The sequence below is a fragment of the Pan paniscus genome, chromosome 3 (assembly GCF_029289425.2).
Source record: "Pan paniscus chromosome 3, NHGRI_mPanPan1-v2.0_pri, whole genome shotgun sequence".
Taxonomy (NCBI): Eukaryota; Metazoa; Chordata; class Mammalia; order Primates; family Hominidae; genus Pan; species Pan paniscus.
This window is the reverse complement of record NC_073252.2, coordinates 116,834,735-116,853,928: the sequence shown is the minus strand read 5'-3', so window position 1 is coordinate 116,853,928 and position 19,194 is coordinate 116,834,735. Positions and strand designations below refer to the sequence as shown.

Below are 19,194 nucleotides of genomic sequence, written 5' to 3'. Positions count from 1 at the left end.
CAAATCTGATGGATCTAGAGTCAGAGAAGTCTGCTTTTGTACCTGCTGGGCCCCAAAGTTGGGCATTTTTCTCTTTGTTCCCTCTCTTTTGAAAATGTAAAATAAAACCAAAAATAGACAACTTTTCCTTCAGCCATTCCAGCATAGAGAATAAAACCTTATGGAAACAGGAATGTCAATTGTGTAATCATTGTTCTAATTAGGTAAATAGAAGTCCCTATGTATGTGTTACAAGAATTTCCCCCACAACATCCTTTATGACTTAAGTTCAATGACAGTTTGCGTTTGGTAGTAAAGGATTTTCTCCATGGCCTGTATTAAGACCATTAGAAAGCACCAGACCATGGGAGCAGTGATCATCTGCTGACTGTTCTCGTGGATCTTGTGTCCAGGGACATGGGGCGATGTGCCTCGTATGTGTTAGAGGGTGGAATGGATGTGTTTGGCACTGCATGGGATCTGGTGCCCCTCTTCTCCTGGATTTGCATCCCCACCCAGGGCCCACTTTTACTAAGTGTTCTGCCCTAGCTTGGTTCAAGGAGGTCATCCAACTGACTTTATCAAGTGGAATTGGGATATATTTGATATACTTTTCCCTAACAACATGGAAAAGGGTTTTCCTTTCCTTGCAAGCTACATCCTACTGCTTTGAACTTCCAAGTATGTCTACTCACCTTTTAAAATGTAAACATTTTCAGAAAAATGAGGATTGCTTTCCTTGTATGCACTTTTTATCTTGACTACCTGAATTGCAAGGAATTTTTATATATTCATATGTTCCAAAGTCAGCAACTCTCCTGTTGGTTCATTATTGAATGTGCTGTAAATTAAGTCTTTTGCAATTAAAATGAGGTTTGCCCACATCCAAAAAAAAAAAAAAAGAAAGAAAGAAAAGACTAAGCAGGAAATCCTATCTCTATCTCTATATGTTCATAGTACTATAGACAAGCTTCTTCAGGGGGAATTTAGCCTAAAATAAGATTGTGCCTTTCCTTACATATAACCTGTTATACTTTGTTTGGTAATTTAGAGCAAACCTCATGCTTATTAAAATTATCATGATGAGACAATACTGCCTTATTTTATAAAGCCTCTTCAGACTTTCAGTAAGACAAATAAATTGTGACATTTTGAGGAGTTAGTGAAGCTTTTTCCTCTTGGACAGTGGTGGGAGTAAAGTTTATGGAGAAGGGGGACAGAAAAGTCAAGGAGAAGAAAAGTACAATATAGCAAATCTTTACTACAACTTTAGAGAGAGAAAAAGTGTATCAGAGCAAGATACATTGGAGGCATTTCCTCCTTAAATGCCCTTCATAAAATTACTTGATTTTTATTGGGGGAGGGAGGAAATTGCCAGATCCTTTCTAAAAATATAAGCTGTCATGTTTTATAGGGCTATAAAAAATGAAACGCCCCTTCATGGTAAGTACTGTTCCGTTAAATTTGAGAAGTCACAGATCTTGTGATTTTCCAAAACTGCAGAGAAGGAGCATTTTCTGCTAAATGCTTCTGTTATTATGTGGACTAGGGAAACACTGACTAATCTTCAGGTATTTCTGTTGCTGTCTTCCTGGGAGACAAGCAAGGGAATTGAACTCTCCTTGCCTGGGGCTGCCTGTTGGCGCTGTATGCAGATGACACCACCTACCTCTCAGTATGTTTTGAAGTTTATTGTTTAGTAAGCACTAGGATTCCTTAGAAAAAACAGGCTCTTTATATAGCATTAGCATCTTAAGGTAGTCTAGTACTCTTAACTCATTTAAATCTTTAAAACACTCTTCGTTCTTTTTCTTTTTTTTTTTCAACAGTCTCACTCTACCGCAGTCTGGAGGGCAGTGGTGTGACCTTGGTTCACTGCAACCTCTACCTCCTGGGTTCAAGTGATTTTTGTGCCTCAGCCTCCTGAATAGCTGGGATTACAGGTGCACACCACCATGCCTCGCTAATTTTTATGTTTTTAATAGAGAGGGGGTTTCACCATGTTGGCCAGGCTGGTCTTGAATTCCTGACCTCAAGTGATCCACCCACCTCGGCCTCCCAAAGTGCTAGAATTACAGGTGTGAGCCACGCACCCAGCCTCATTCTTAAAGTAAAGTTTTCAAGTACCAGTCTTTAAAAAAATATTTTTTGACACATATGTGATAGGTGGAGCCAAGATGGCCGAATAGGAACAGCTCCGGTCTACAGCTCCCAGCGTGAGCGACGCAGAAGACGGGTGATTTCTGCATTTCCATCTGAGGTACCGAGTTCATCTCACTAGGGAGTGCCAGACAGTAGGCACAGGACAGTGGGTGCAGCGCACCGTGTGCCAGCCAAAGCAGGGCGAGGCATTACCTCACTCGGGAAGTGCAAGGGATCAGGGAGTTCCCTTTCCTAGTCAAAGAAAGGGGCCACAGACGGCACCTGGAAAATCGGGTCACTCCCACCCTAATACTGCACTTTTCTGACCGGCTTAAAAAAAGGCGCACCAGGAGACTATATCCCACACCTGGCTGGGAGGGTCCTACGCCCACGGAGTCTCGCTGATTGCTAGCACAGCAGTCTGAGATCAAACTGCAAGGCAGCAGCCAGTCTGGGGGAGGGGCGCCCGCCATTGCCCAGGCTTGCTTAGGTAAACAAAGCAGCAGGGAAGCTCGAACTGGGTGGAGCCCACCACAGCTCAAGGAGGCCTTCCTGCCTCTGTAGGCTCCACCTCTGGGAGCAGGGCACAGACAAACAAAAAGACAGCAGTAACCTCTGCAGACTTAAATGTCCGTATCTGACAGCTTTGAAGAGAGCAGTGGTTCTCCCAGCATGTAGCTGGAGATCTGAGAACGGGCAGACTGCCTCCTCAAGTGGGTCCCTGACCCCTGACCCCCGAGCAGCCTGACTGGGAGGCACCTCCGAGTAGGGGCAGACTGACACCTCACACGGCCGGGTACTTCTCTGAGACAAAACTTCCAGAGGAATGATCAGACAGCAGCATTCGCGGTTCACGAAAATCTCCTGTTCTGCAGCCACCGCTGCGGGTACCCAGGCAAACAGGGTCTGGAGTGGACCTCTAGCAAACTCCAACAGACCTGCAGCTGAGGGTCCTGTCTGTTAGAAGGAAAACTAACAAACAGAAAGGACATCCACACCAAAAACCCAATTGTACATCACCATCATCAAGGACCAAAAGTAGATAAAACCACAAAGATGGGGAAAAAACAGAGCAGAAAAACTGGAAACTCTAAAAAGCAGAGTGCCTCTCCTCCTCCAAAGGAAAGCAGTTCCTCACCAGCAACAGAACAAAGGTGGACGGAGAATGACTTTGACGAGTTGAGAGAAGAAGACTTCAGACCATCAAACTACTCCGAGCTACAGGAGGAAATTCAAACCAAAGGCAAAGAAGTTAAAAACTTTGAAAAAAATTTAGACAAATGTATAACTAGAATAACCAATGCAGAGAAGTGCTTAAAGGAGCTGATGGAGCTGAAAGCCAAGGCTCGAGAACTACCTGAGGAATGCAGAAGCCTCAGGAGCCAATGCGATCAACTGGAAGAAAGGGTATCAGTGATGGAAGATGAAATGAATGAAATGAAGCAAGAAGGGAAGTTCAGAGAAAAAAGAATAAAAAGAAACGAACAAAGCCTCCAAGAAATATGGGACTATGTGAAAAGACCAAATCTACGTCTGATTGGTGTACCTGAAAGTGACGGGGAGAATGGAACCAAGTTGGAAAACACTCTGCAGGATATTATCCAGGAGAACTTCCCCAATCTAGCAAGGCAGACCAACATTCAGTTTCAGGAAATACAGAGAACGCCACAAAGATACTCCTCGAGAAGAGCAACTCCAAGACACATAATTGTCAGATTCACCAAAGGTGAAATGAAGGAAAAAATGTTAAGGGCAGCCAGAGAGAAAGGTGGGGTTACCCACAAAGGGAAGCCCATCAGATTAACAGCGGATCTCTCGGCAGAAACTCTACAAGCCAGAAGAGAGTGGGGGCCAGTATTCAACATGCTTAAAGAAAATAATTTTCAACCCAGAATTTCATATCCAGCCAAACTAAGCTTCCTAAGTGAAGGAGAAATAAAATACTTTACAGACAAGCAAATACTGAGAGATTTTGTCACCACCACGCCTGCCCTACAAGAGCTCCTGAAGGAAGCACTAAACACGGAAAGGAACAACCGGTACCAGCCACTGCAAAATCATGCCAAATTGTAAAGACCATCAAGGCTAGGAAGAAACTGCATCAACTAACGAGCAAAATAACCAGCTAACATCATAATGACAGGATCAAATTCACACGTAACAATATTAACCTTAAATGTAAATGGGCTAAATGCTCCAATTAAAAGACACAGACTGACAAATTGGATAAAGAGTCAAGACCCATCAGTGTGCTTATTCAGGAAACCCATCTCATGTGCAGGGACACACATAGGCTCAAAATAAAGGGATGGAGGAAGATCTACCAAGCAAATGGAAAACAAAAAAAGGCAGGGGTTGCAATCCTAGTCTCTGATAAAACAGACTTTAAACCAACAAAGATCAAAAGAGACAAAGAAGGCCATTACATAATTGTAAAGGGATCAATTCAACAAGAAGAGCTAACTATCCTAAATATATATGCACCCAATACAGGAGCACCCAGATTCATAAAGCAAGTCCTGAGTGACCTACAAAGAGACTTAGACTCCCACATAATAATAATGGGAGACTTTAACACCCCACTGTCAACATTAGACAGATCAACGAGACAGAAAGTTAACAAGGATACCCAGGAATTGAACTCAGCTCTGCACCAAGCAGACCTAATAGACATCTACAGAACTCTCCACCCCAAATCAGCAGAATATACATTTTTTTCAGCACCACACCACACCTATTCCAAAATTGACCACATAGTTGGAAGTAAAGCTCTCCTCAGCAAATGTAAAAGAACAGAAATTATAACCAACTGTCTCTCAGACCACAGTGCAATCAAACTAGAACTCAGGATTAAGAAACGCACTCAAAACTGCTCAACTACATGGAAACTGAACAACCCGCTCCTTAATGACTACTGGGTACATAACAAAATGAAGGCAGAAACAAAGATGTTCTTTGAAACCAATGAGAACAAAGACAGAACGTAGCAGAATCTCTGGGACACATTCAAAGCAGTGTGTAGAGGGAAATTTATAGCACTAAATGCCCACAAGAGAAAGCAGGAAAGATCCAAAATTGACACCCTAACATCACAATTCAAAGAACTAGAAAAGCAAGAGCAAACACATTCAAAAGCTAGCAGAAGGCAAGAAATAACTAAAATCAGAGCAGAACTGAAGGAAATAGAGACACAAAAAACCCTTCAAAAAATTAATGAATCCAGGAGCTGCTTTTTGAAAGGATCAACAAAATTGACAGACCGCTAGCAAGACTAATAAAGAAAAAAAGAGAGAAGAATCAAATAGACGCTATAAAAAATGATAAAGGGGATATCACCACCAATCCCACAGAAATACAAACTACCATCAGAGAATACTACAAACACCTCTACGCAAATAACCACTAGAAAATCTAGAAGAAATGGATAAATTCCTCAACACATATGCTCTCCCAAGACTAAACCAGGAAGAAGTTGAATCTCTGAATACACCAATAACAGGCTCTGAAATTGTGGCAATAATCAATAGCTTACCAACCAAAAAGAGTCCAGGGCCAGATGGATTCACAGCCGAATTCTACCAGAGGTACAAGGAGGAACTGGTACCATTCCTTCTGAAACTATTCCAATCAATAGAAAAAGAGGGAATCCTCCCTAACTGATTTTATGAGGCCAGCATCATTCTGATACCAAAGCCTGGCAGAGACACAACAAAAAAAGAGAATTTTAGACCAATATCTTTGATGAACATTGATGCAAAAATCCTCAATAAAATACTGGCAAACCGAATCCAGCAGCACATCAAAAAGCTTATCCACCATGATCAAGTGGGCTTCATCCCTGGGATGCAAGACTGGTTCAACATACGCAAATCAATAAATGTAATCCAGCATATAAACAGAACCAAAGACAAAAACCACATCATTATCTCAATAGATGCAGAAAAGACCTTTGACAAAATTCAACAACCCTTCATGCTAAAAACTGTCAATATATTAGGTATTGATGGGACATATCTCGAAATAATAAGAGCTATCTATGACAAACCCACAGCCAATATCATACTGAATGGGCAAAAACTGGAAGCATTCCCTTTGAAAACTGGCACAAGACAGGGATGCCCTCTCTCACCACTCCTACTCAACATAGTGTTGGAAGTTCTGGCCAGGGCAATTAGGCAAGAGAAGGAAATAAAGGGTATTCAGTTAGGAAAAGAGGAAGTCAAATTGTCCCTGTTTGCAGATGACATGATTGTATATTTAGAAAACCCCATTGTCTCAGCCCAAAATCTCCTTAAGCTGATAAGCAATTTCAGCAAAGTCTCAGGATACAAAGTCAATGTACAAAAATCAGAAGCATTCTTATACACCAATAACAGACAAACAGAGAGCCAAATCATGAGTGAAGTCCCATTCACAATTGCTTCAAAGAGAATAAAATACCTAGGAATCCACCTTACAAGGGACATGAAGGACCTCTTCAAGGAGAACTACAAACCACTGCTCAATGAAATAAAAGAGGATACAAACAAATGGAAGAACATTCCATGCTCATGGGCAGGAAGAATCAATATTGTGAAAATGGCCATACTGCCCAAGGTAATTTATAGATTCAATGCCATCCGCATCAAGCTACCAATGACTTTCTTCACAGAATTGGAAAAAACTACTTGAAAGTTCATATGGCACCAAAAAAGAGCCCGCATCACCAAGTCAATCCTAAGCCAAAAGAACAAAACTGGGGGCATCACGCTACCTGACTTCAAACTATACTACAAGGCTACAGTAACCAAAACAGCATGGTACTGGTACCAAAACAGAGATATAGACCAATGGAATAGAACAGAGCCCTCAGAAATAATGCCGCATATCTACAACTATGTGATCTTTGACAAACCTGAGAAAAACAAGCAATGGGGAAAGGATTCCCTATTTAATAAATGGTGCTGGGAAAACTGGCTAGCCATATGTAGAAAGCTGAAACTGGATCCCTTCCTTACACCTTATACGAAAATTAATTCAAGATGGAGTAAAGACTTACATGTTAGACCTAAAACCATAAAAACCCTAGAAGAAAACCTAGGCATTACCATTCAGGACATAGGCATGGGCAAGGACTTCATGTCTAAAACACCAAAAGCAATGGCAACAAAAGACAAAATTGACAAATGGGGTCTAATTAAACTCAAGAGCTTCTGCACAGCAAAAGAAACTACCATCAGAGTGAACAGGCAACCTACAAAATGGGAGAAAATTTTTGCAACCTACTCATCTGACAAAGGGCTAATATCCAGAATCTACAATGAACTCAAACAAATTTACAAGAAGAAAACAAACAACCCCATCAAAAAGTGGGTGAAGGACATGAACAGACACTTCTCAAAAGAAGACATTTATGCAGCCAGAAAACACATGAAAAAATGCTCACCACCACTGGCCATCAGAAAAATGCAAATCAAAACCACAATGAGATACCATCTCACACCAGTTAGAATGGCAATCATTAAATGTCAGGAAACAACAGGTGCTGGAGAGGATGTGGAGAAATAGGAACACTTTTACACTGTTGGTGGGACTGTAAACTAGTTCAACCATTGTGGAAGTCGGTGTGGCAATTCCTCAGGGATCTAGAACTAGAAATACCATTTGACCCAGCCATCCCATTACTGGGTATATACCCAAAGGATTATAAATCATGCTGCTATAAAGACACATGCACATGTATGTTTATTGTGGCTCTATTCACAATAGCAAAGACTTGGAACCAACCCAAATGTCCAACAATGATAGACTGGATTAAGAAAATGTGGCACATATACACCATGGAATACTATGCAGCCATAAAAAATGATGAGTTCATGTCCTTTGTAAGGACAGGGATGAAATTGGAAATCATCATTCTCAGTAAACTATCGCAAGAACAAAAAACCAAACACTGCATATTCTCACTCATAGGTGGGAATTGAACAATGAGAACACATGGACACAGGAAGGGGAACATCACACTCCAGGGACTGTTGTGGGGTGGGGGGAGGGGGGAGGGATAGCATTAGGAGATATACCTAATGCTAAATGACGTGTTAATGGGTGCAGCACACCAGCATGGCACATGTATACATATGTAACCACACATTGTGCACATGTACCCTAAATCTTAAAGTATAATAATAATAAAAGAAAAAATATATATTTTTCATCAGAATGCCATTTTATTTTGAAATTACCAGGAAAAAAAAGTGTTTGAAGGGTGTGCTATATGACACCAATTGACCAGGGAGTTCACATTTCAGCTGATAGTTTTAATATTGTGTAGGAAGAGCCAAAGTCACTTTTTAAAAAGTTTTGCTTAAATATGCCTTATTGTAATGAGGGCTTCAGTTTAACACAGGTCAGTCTTGGACCAGTCAAAAGAGGACAAGTAATTGGAAGGACTGGGTAGACAAACACGGAAGATTAGAGACAGAGCCCAGAGTGGTTGTAGGCATTCAACCAACATGTTGTCAAGTCGTGTTACCATTGGCTGTGCTTGTGCTTAAGACTGATTTTCAATATACTATGAAGGAAAGAATTAGTTAAAAATAGTATTAAAATATGTTTGGATCCTAAAATTCTTAACTTACACGTGAAATTAATTGTATTTTCAGGAATTTTTTAAAAAGTTTTTAAATGTTACAGTTAAAATGTTGCCCCATTTAGCATGAAATTATTTTGATGTGTATAGAAGCTATCACAGAAAATAAAATGGAAAAATATGTGGTAGATAGGAGTAAATCTTTGTAGTAAAGAGTAATTCAGAACAACTTTTTATAAGAAAAAAATGAAAAGGCTCCTAAACTTGATTTTTCAAGTTACATTTATTACTAATATAATTTCAATTTTCCGTATGCATATTTCAAATACACTCTTTTGTGATAAACAGAAGTGGAAATGTTAATCTATTTAACAGGAGAACACAATTTTTTAAAATAGAAAAGTGTGGACCATGTAGATATTAGTACTTTGAATAGAAATCTAATGTGAAAATCTACTTTCTCTTAAAAAAACAAATATTTCTGCAATTTCTCTCTAGTTGTAATAACTGCGCCTGTTTGATATAACTTTTTTTTGCATATATATACTTGAGCCCTAATAGGTTGGCCCTTTCCAGTGTGTATAATTGTGCCAAAATATAAAAGAGACATATTCAGAGATAAATGAACAAGAATCCACGCATTTAAGAAACTCAAAATACAAGACAAATTTTAAATCATCTTAATGGATATTTCAAACACATGCATTGGTATAACATTTAAACCTAAGAAGGAGGAAAAGTGCCAAATTAGTGTCTCTATGACTGGCATGCTCTCTTTTTAGGGAAGGCTTTTTAATCCACAGTAAAACTCAAACTCTTTCTACCTATGTGATTGCTACTAACAAACAAATGCTTTATAACAAATGTGGTATGTATTTTCAAAGCAACGGCTCTTCTCTACACTTGCTATTATTTTAGAACCTTTGTGAGAACAATAGTCATCTACATCTTCTCACCCATAGGAATCAAACTTCACTGTGGCAGGTGTCTTGTCTCAACCATTAGCTTCAACGTGAGCAATCTAACTTTATTCATTTTCAAGTATACTGCAGAAGAATACCCACAGTACACTTTAGGATGATTTAACAATGGCACTTTGATTTTCAGGTTCATATCTGCAAAGTATGACTTTTCAAACCACTGATTTCTGCTACAAATATAGAATGTTTTTTTCCTTGTGAGAAATGTGCAGCTTTCCCACCATGTACTGTCTTTTTCTTAATGTCTCGAATAAATTCAGATAGCTTAATACAGATGATAATATTGATCTAGTGCATGCAATGAGAGAGAAGTCTGTTTTATACTAACATGTAAGTTTAAAGTCTCCTCTCTATTTTGAGTCTGCTGAAAATTTTAGTGAATAATATCTATGTCAACTGATGGAAATAACTCCTTGCACTTATAAAAGAAAGCAATGAAGTAGAACGTGGCCCTGGCAAGCCAAGTATTTTCTGCTAAGTCTCTCCTATCTTAAAACATTCAAATCTAAAATGATTAAACCACTATAATAAATTTTGAACAAAGTAAGGCTTTTATGTGGGGGATTTCTGAGAATTTGCTAACTAATCTATACATCAGGCGTTATTTTTTAGGATTCTATAAAAACTCTTGGGAGTCAATAATTACATCTTACACCTTGATAATTTAAGATAATTTAACAATATAACCTTGGAAAGTATTTATCATTTCTTTCCTCCATCACTGAACAATTTTATATCTGGTTCTATCATCACTAATAGAACTTACTGTGATTTCTTTACTTTTTTTTTTTTAACTTTCAAGATAAGGCCTTGGTCACTTGCACCCCGGCATTATTTTTAATTTTTATTCTGTGAAAGATACCATGATTATAAGAGACCATCATAATGATACATTCAAGAGCAAAAAAGTAACACAAAGCAAAATTATCACCTTTAAAAAGCTAAGGAAATTTTGAATACTTAAGATGGTTTTTTACTTAAAAATATTCTGGATATTTGCTTAAGATGTCAAATACTTTGAATTTTTTTGTATTTAACAGTTCGTGGGTATGGCAATAAGGAGCAGGTGTTTGATCTGATTATTTGATGGGCATGCTAACAAGGCATGTGTCATGGGATTGATGAAGCAGCTGCTTAACTTCCTCAGAACATCCTAATGACAACTTTCTAAAGAGGCACCACTTGTTACATCGGCTTCTGTGGCATGTTTTCTATAACTGAATAAATTATCATGACCTACAATTGCATAATAACAGACATATTTATGTACCACTTCCTTAAATCCATCAATCATTTTAAATCTTCACATCTACCCTCACTCCATGTAACACGTAACACAAAGCTTGCCGCCTAACAATTCCTTTTAGGACCTTTAATGATACATGTAATGACACTAATTACCTAATCCACTCCTAAACATAATCTGATATTTATATTATGAGCAAAAAAATTAAACAATGCATCAGCGGGCATTCTACAAATGAGAGAATCTCAGAATATCAGAGTTGTTAAGGATCTAAAAGATTAGATAATCCAATCTTCTCATTTGACAGATGGGGACACCTGAACCCAGAATCTATTCCTGTCACAGGCATATATCTAAATCTTTCTATTCTCTACACATCACATCATTCCTCAAACGTCCTTCCAAAATGTATAATAATCTTATTCTCATGTGTTTATTTCTTTCTGAGAACTCCCACATTTTAATTCTTTTTTAAAAATCTAAGATTTATTAGATTTTTTTAAAAAAATGTTGCAGAAAGGCCAGGTGTGGTGGCTCATGCCTGTAATCCCAGCACTTTGGGAGGCTGAGGCGGGCAGATCACGAGGTCAGGAGTTCAAGACCAGTCTGACCAACATGGTGAAACTTTGCGTCTACTAAAAATACAAAAATTAGCCAGGTGTGGTGGTGCATGCCTGTAATCCCAGCTACTCAGGAGGCTGAGGCAGGAGAATTGCTTGGACCCAGGAGGCGCAGGTTGCAGTGAGCCAAGATCGCACCATTGCACTCCAGCCTGGGTGGGACAGAGCAAGACTCCATCTCAAAAAAAAAAAAAAAAAAAGTTGCGGAGAAATACTTAACACCAAGGAAAATATTTTTATAAAATAATTGCTCACTGGCATGCCCCTATGAGAAATTTCTGCAATCTTATATTCCTCATGTTATAGGTAGTGATAATTAGCACACCATATTCCATTAATTTCTTCCTGGACTAAGGTGCAATGAAGAAATACTTAGTTTTACTTTAATTGAGTAGAGTTTAGTTGCATGGACTACCTATTAATGGAATCAAAATTATGAATTACATATAAATGCCAGCACATCAATGCAGATAGTGAAATTTTCTTCAAAGTAATGCTCTCGGGATCAGCCAACAAGGAAGTATTCACACTCACCTGTGTGTGTGTGTTTATATTCACATACATATACACACACACACACACAGAAACACAAACTTAGATAAATGACTTACGAGAACAAGCCAAGACCAAAAGTGAATCTAAATCTATTAGAAAAGTTTAAAACCCTACAAAGGAGCGTTTTTTTAAAAAACTACAGTTGGCACATGATCCATTTTTCTAACTTTCATGTTTGGCGTCTCCATCCCCTTGGGTGTGGGTTGTAGTTGTAATCAGCTACTGGAAGACAGTAATCAGACCTGGTTTCCATGGACATGATTTCGGAATCATTTCTTGAAGCCTGCCTATAATATGCATATGGCAACTGTGAACCATATTGGGAGTTGGTGGACATATTATTGGCTGTGACATTATACTCTTGCCTTCCACATGAGCTCATATAGGCCTTCTGGGTTTGAGGAATATAGGACAGTCTTTCATTCCAATCCTCTGGAGGCCCTGGAAGCACCTTCCTCCGAGCTGCTGAGACCACATTTGCCACAATGGATTCCTGGATGTTTCTGGGTTTGAAAGCATCATCCACTAGACCGAGAGGAGACTTTGCTGTTGCTTCCCAAGGAGTTGGTCTCTTGTTTGCTTTCTCTAGTCCATCAGTTGGTTTACTAGGGTAACTATAAGTAGGCTGGTATACCCAAGGAGATGTAGAAATGGTGGGTGGGACTGATCTTCCAGGAAGAGAAAGGGAGCGCCCACTCTCCTAAAAACAATGAAAATATTAATATATCTCATTCATTTTGGTTTGTGCTGATTGTTACTCCAAAGTATTCCTAGCACCATTACCAATCACTGCAAAAATAAAATAAAATAAAATAAAATAAAATAAAAATAAATTAACTCCCCAGAATGCTTAGTCTTAAAGCCAGGACAGGCTGCCTGTCCCCACCTTTGCAAAAGTGGGCCAAGTGCAAATGGTGGGCTGCCACTTGATCTTACCTTTTGCACTTGGCCCTCCTAGTTGCTCCCCATCTGTGAACGCATAGCCCCAATTGCTGTCATCTTTCTTAGGCATAGTCACTAGGGGCAGGGCGGGGGCTCTGTCACCACTAGGAACCACCTTTCCTTCTCTCTGCCCTCCACAAAAGCATATGTGAATTCACAACCCAACCTTATTCCTATCCTGCTTTCCTGGTACAAAATAAACAAAACCTATTGATAACCTCAGAAACAAGCTGTAAATTACTGAGCTTTTTACTCTTCCCAAGTGACTTTTAATCTGTTATCTAATGTTGGTCTAGTGAATGAATATAGCAAAAACAAACCAGAGCTCCTTAGATGTAGTTAACATTACTGGTATGATTAAATGCCTGGCCCTTTTCCGCTCAAAATCTATTTATATGGTGAAGATCACATGGATTTTTATTTCCTAAGTGGAGTGTATTGCCTTTGTCTCTGAGGGAATTACTCCTGCCTCTTGTTTAATTTGCATTTTGCTTCCTTTCATGTGTATTACATTCCTATTTCTTTGAGAGTTTGTATCCCTGCAACATTCCTCTGTGTATACTTAATATTCAGCTTGACTAATAACACAGCAATATTATTAATTATTATTATTATATAGAGTTGGGGTCTCACTCTGTTGCCCAGGCTGGAGTGCAGAGCATGATCATGGCTCACTGCAGCCTCAAACTCCTGGGCTCAAGCAATCCTCCTGCCTCAGCCTCCCAAGTAATTGGGACTACAGGTGCACACCACTATGCCTGGCTAAATTTTTTAAAATCTTTTTTACAGACAGGATCTCCCTGTTGCCCAGGCTGGTGGTATTAGACTCCTGGCCTCAAGCCATCCTCCCACGTCAGCCTCCCAAGTTGCTGGGCTTACAGACATGAGCCCCGGTGCCTGGCTACAGCAATATAATTTAATGAAACCTCTTGTGTTCTCATTCTCTCCTTTTACTCCTCTGCATTTCTAGGAATGCTGATGGCTGGCTATCCACATTACATCTTCACACATTCCAGTATGCATGAGGCTATGTGAGATAAGCTCTTGGCAAAAACGCAGAAAGGGTACACGTAGGGGACAGGAGTATCAACTTTGAAAGTATCAAAACATCCTGTTTCCTAACAAAAAACATTACCATGCTTAAAAATGTGCTCTAATTTCATAAACGGTTTCAACAGCTTTTCTCTTAATCAAGTTCTTAACTTTAAAGTGAATATCAATACCTGGATTTAGGCAAAATATCTCAGATTCAAATGTTTCGTTTTTTTTTTTTAATTAGGTACACAAAGAAGGTAGATGGTTCATTCCTGGTTTCTATCTGAAGAATAAGGGGTCCAATATAATAAATCTTGATTCTCTCATTTTAATCATTTAAATTTCACTTACAATGGTTGAATCTTAGCAAAAACTTGCTTTCACTAATCTTGTCTTAATTCAGAACCACTCATAATTCTCCTTACTCTATATTTGGGTGAGGTGTGGGGAATCCTGACTTTTAGTCACCTTTAAGGCCTTAGTTTCTATTTCACATTATGTATGTGTTCATTTCATAAACTCATTTAACATAAATTAACATATTGTACACCTAATATTTCCAGGTATTATTCTATAAGCTGAAGACTTAAAGATGATAAAGTCCTTGCCCTCAATAAGCACACAATCCAGTACTAGTTTTAGCCCCACAGTAGCTGAATTAAGTCAATTACAGAAGACCAGTTTGGACCAGTGCAGTGGCTCACGCCTGTAATCCCAACTCTTGGGGAGGCTGAGGCAGATGGATCACTTGAGATCAGGAGTTCAAGACCAGCCTGGCCAACATGGTGAAACCCCGTCTCTACTAAAAATACAAAAGAATTCTCCAAGGTGTGATGGCATAGGCCTGTAATCCCTGCTACTCAGGAGGCTGAGGCACAAGAATCACTTGAACCCAGGAGGCAGAAGTTGTAGTGAGCTGAGATCACACCACTGCACTCCAGCCTGGGTGACAGAGCAAGACTCTGTCTCCAAAAAAATAAATAAATAAATAATAAGAAACAAGATCAGTTTAGAGAAGATAGAGAAGAGACTCTTTAACTGTCTTGACAGGAAAAAATAGGAAGTTTTCTAAACTGTGAGAAGTGGTAAGACTCAGTGTGATAAAGAGAAATGTAGCTGTCTGTTGTGGTGTGTGTCTGTATATCACTTTTGTCCTTTCTATGGAAGAGTTAGAACAACAGTGGTCTACAGAGGCCCTGGGAGAGTTTTCAGAGTCCCATGATTTTGCTTTGTGTGGTCTTTGATTATGATAGAGGCAGGAGGCAGACAAATTCTAGGCAGACAGAGGTGGATCCCTGGTGAAACCCCACCTTCAAGCCAAAATAGTCTGAAACTTACAGCCCAAAGTGAGAACTTCTATTCCTGTTTGCCCATTCTCTCCTGATTGGTTCTTTGTGAATAGTGTCTTTTTACCAGTGGAATGTTGCTTTTTCCAAAACTACCTGCAGCCCACCCCACCCACACCCTGTGCCTATTATAAAGACCCCAGAGTCAGTCGGTAGAGGGAGAGATGGCCGGACCTTAGAGGAGACGGCCAGACTTCAGAGAGACAGCTGGACTTCGAGGGAGATGGACAGACTACAGAAGAGATGACCTGACTTCAGGGGAAGACAACCTGCCCATCCCCTTCGCTGTCTAGCTCCTTTCTCCACTGAGAGCCATTTTCGTAGCTTAATAAAATTCTCTGCCCTTCAGTTGTCTGTGTGACCTCATTCTTCCTGGACGCCGGACAAGAGCTTGGGACCCACCGAGTGCAGGTACCCAGAAAGGCCATCACACTGGCCCTTTGCCCTCACTGATGAAGGGCAGCCACCCCGCACAATGAGGCAAGAGGCCAACTGAGCTGCTAACAAACCACCGTCTGTGGACGGCAGAACTAAGAGAGCACTGTAACGCTCCCTCTGGGGCCTTGGGGTCGCAAGCACCCCCACCTGGGCACCGCTGTGGGCCCCACATGAAGTTTGCTCCTGCTGGAGCCCGGAGTGGCCAGCCAGATCCCACACTCGCTCACTCATGTGCTCCCTCCCTCAAGGGGTTGAGCACAGTGAGCTGAGTAAACAGGGAACCCCTGTTGCAAGTCTGGCAAAGAGGCTAAAAAAATCCTGCATCAATTAGATGTAGCACCTTGAGGGACTGCTTTAGTCAGTTATTTAGGTATTTTAAAAGATAGAAGGCTGAGGGGATGGCAATAGATAAAGGGAGCTAAGACTTTACAGAAATCTCGGTGAGGCCCCTGAACATATATACAGGTGTTTAATTTACTGGCTAATAACTGGAAAAAGAAATAATTATCAATATACTTGGGAGTATTAAGTACTATGTGAAAGCATACATTGCAGTGATAAGACATCCAAAACATTACATGAAAGAGAGGAATTATTTTTTGGTGTTTCTCCCATGCACTGAGTTTGAAAATATTCAGAAGAATTGAAACTTGACAGAATTTAGAAAGTTCAAAATATTGTTCAGTGATATCCTATTAACAAAGAGATGAATATGCAGGGAGAAAACTAAAATATTGAGGTATGGTATTGAAAGACTAAGCCAAGGCTTTCTGAAGGGAAATTAAAACCTAGGATTGAAGCTGAAAGCAAAAATCTCATGCCAAACATGCATATGACAAATGTAACAGCAGTGAGGAAAGAAGAGCAACCAGCTCAATGAGCAAAATGACCATGGCTCTTCTACATTTCCCCAGACTGACGAACATGCCTTCACATTCTTTCAAGTGCTAGTAATAGAGGATAAAATGATAAACCATTTTAGGTTAGAGATCCAACTGGGATATAAATAAATCATTCCATAGGTACAATGTAGTTTCTGTTTGTGTCCAAAATATTGCAAGCCTCTAGCCTCTACCGGCACCCATACTTCTAATTTTAATGTATTTCCCCAAAGCAATTTTCACAGTGTTTTTTGGTGCTGTTTCCTTCTGTCCATCACAGTTCCAAGGCTCAGGCTGTTCTCTGTTTGGCTGGCTGAATGAAGCCATGTGATATACCCTGAGCCAGAAATGACCAAAGGAACCTGAAAGTAACAGAGGCGTTTCTTTTGTTTTGGAGTTTGAATGTCTGACGCTGGAATCCTAGCATAGCATGGATTAGGTCCTGGGTTGTCACTTCCACCATGGGTTATATCATCATCAAGGGCATTTAATATTTTTATATGAGAGCACTTAATTGTAACCAAGATGTTAAATTAGCTTTACCCATCAAATTGCTTCTTTCTGTCTCCCACTACCTTTTAAACTTTATTTAATAAAAAAAAGTTTTCCGCTGCCACTGGAAGAAAACTTAGCAGATCCTGGGACATTTTGCTTACTTTTAGGAAGAGTTCAATGGTTACCTTAAGTTACTCAAACCAGTTTTATTTTGAAATAGATGATGCCATCCCCTGAAATAACAAACTCCAATTTCAACTTTATTAAAGTTAAATCTCCCCTCCTTCCCCAGCTGGGGCCTGCTTCAGAAAGGCTGCCTGCCTTCAGGGAAGGAGTGTGGTTGACATCTTCACTTTACTTCCACTTCTTCTCTCAGGTCGCTAACTCTGCCTTCTGGCCCCCTGGGGTTGGAGGAAAAAAAGGAGTAGAATAAAAGAGGAGAAGAAAGGTTTTACTTGATTTGGCAACATCATATTCTGGCCTCTTACTCTTGGAGCCAGACAGGCCCAGAGACGGACATTTTTATGGGATATTGAAAGATTCCCATCACTGGGGACATCTTACCTCTAGTCCTCGATTCATGCTAATTCTTCTCTGTTCTAGGGGGTGACTTTGAACTCATCCTATATGCTCCCTTAGGAAGCTGTCTACCTACAGTGTGTAGCTACTAGGATCCATCTGCCCCCTCGGAGAGGCCCCAGGTTGACCCCCCAGCCAGCTCTCCCTTGCTCCTAGCCTGGACTGGCCTGGTCCATGGGGAACACTCACATCATTTGCCTGTGGGGATGCAGAAGAAAATTTCCTGGTTCTGTGCCAAAACAGTTTGTCAGCCTGTCCCTTTCCCTTCAGATTTCCTGAGTGGCACTCAGACCCCACTCTGACCTCCTACCCATCCTCATCCAAGTATCTCCCATGAAGTTCTCTAAGAAGACACTTTGAAACTCTTCTTGCACACAGCTTGAGGTAAAAAGGTGAAACCCCCTCCACGCCACCCACTCCAAACACACACATCTTCAGCACTCTGGAATTCCTTCTCACAGAATCCTCTCTCCTTGCCATAATCAACCCCTTTTAATCACTGGGACCTGGCTGAAGGTTTCAAGAATTGTGGAAGTCATTTGCTACTATATTCTTTGTAAAGTCTGCATTTGAATCTGGAATCTCACTTCAGTGGGCAGCATCTGTTCTATCTGGGGGCCTTGGGTAAAACTTCAACATCCTGTCATATCATTTTCAGTACAGTACAAAGCTCCCTCTCTCCTATTTTTCTTTTTAAAGTAAAATATAAGCTAAAATTGGAAATATTTTTCCACAAATCAATTCCAAGAAATTTCTCTAATAACTTCGAATAAAGTTGAAAGCTTATACCTCACTGAGTCTTTTCTCTAGAGAAGAGGGGTTACTTGTTTCCAGAGCATCTTGGTCAATCCTTAGGCTCTAGATTTTGGGAACTTCTTTCTTACATTGAATCAAACATTGCTTCCCATGGCTTTACCCCAGTGATTCTGCTAACATGGATTACATCTACTTGTACTTCTATGCAGCCATTCCTTCATACATTCCCAGTTTCTTCCACCCTCCTTGAATATCTTTACTATCCTGTTGCTATCTGTTATTTTTCAAACTAAGGAGAAATAATATCTATGTCATTCACTCCCTCAAGTTCTCCACATCCTTCTTCCTCCAGTTTGTTGGGCAAGGCTAATGCAGGTATAATATCTTGATCTTCTTAAGTAGATGTGTGTACATAAACACAAGGCCACGTGCTGAGTGAAGACATCATTCAAAATGACTGCAGGACCATGTCATCTGGCAGATGGTATAGTTAATACTGCATATGGAACATTCAGTCTGTGTGCATTTAGAGTTTTCTGTTCTTTAATTATTCAACCCACGAGAGCACACGCCAATCTTTAGCTGGCCCAATATAATGCATGCAAGACTCCCACTGAACTCATGAGTCATCT

General features: G+C 40.1%; 1 protein-coding gene across 5 annotated transcripts in view; it reads right to left on the bottom strand.

Annotated features, from left to right (window-relative positions):
- Positions 1-19,194, bottom strand: part of SYNPO2 (synaptopodin 2) — a 236,604-nt gene that overhangs the window by 16,250 nt on the left and 201,160 nt on the right. For 2 of the 5 annotated variants that reach the window (XM_003830051.5, XM_008955432.6), the window contains one exon: positions 8,954-12,790. The exons of 1 other annotated variant lie outside the window; for it this stretch is intronic. In XM_003830051.5, the coding sequence (XP_003830099.3) occupies positions 12,260-12,790 (531 nt within the window). In that variant the 3' untranslated portion in view covers positions 8,954-12,259. Of the gene's footprint in view, positions 1-8,953; positions 12,791-19,194 lie in introns of those variants that run through there. 2 more of the 5 variants (XM_014344716.4, XM_014344717.4) reach the window with 1 other exon arrangement.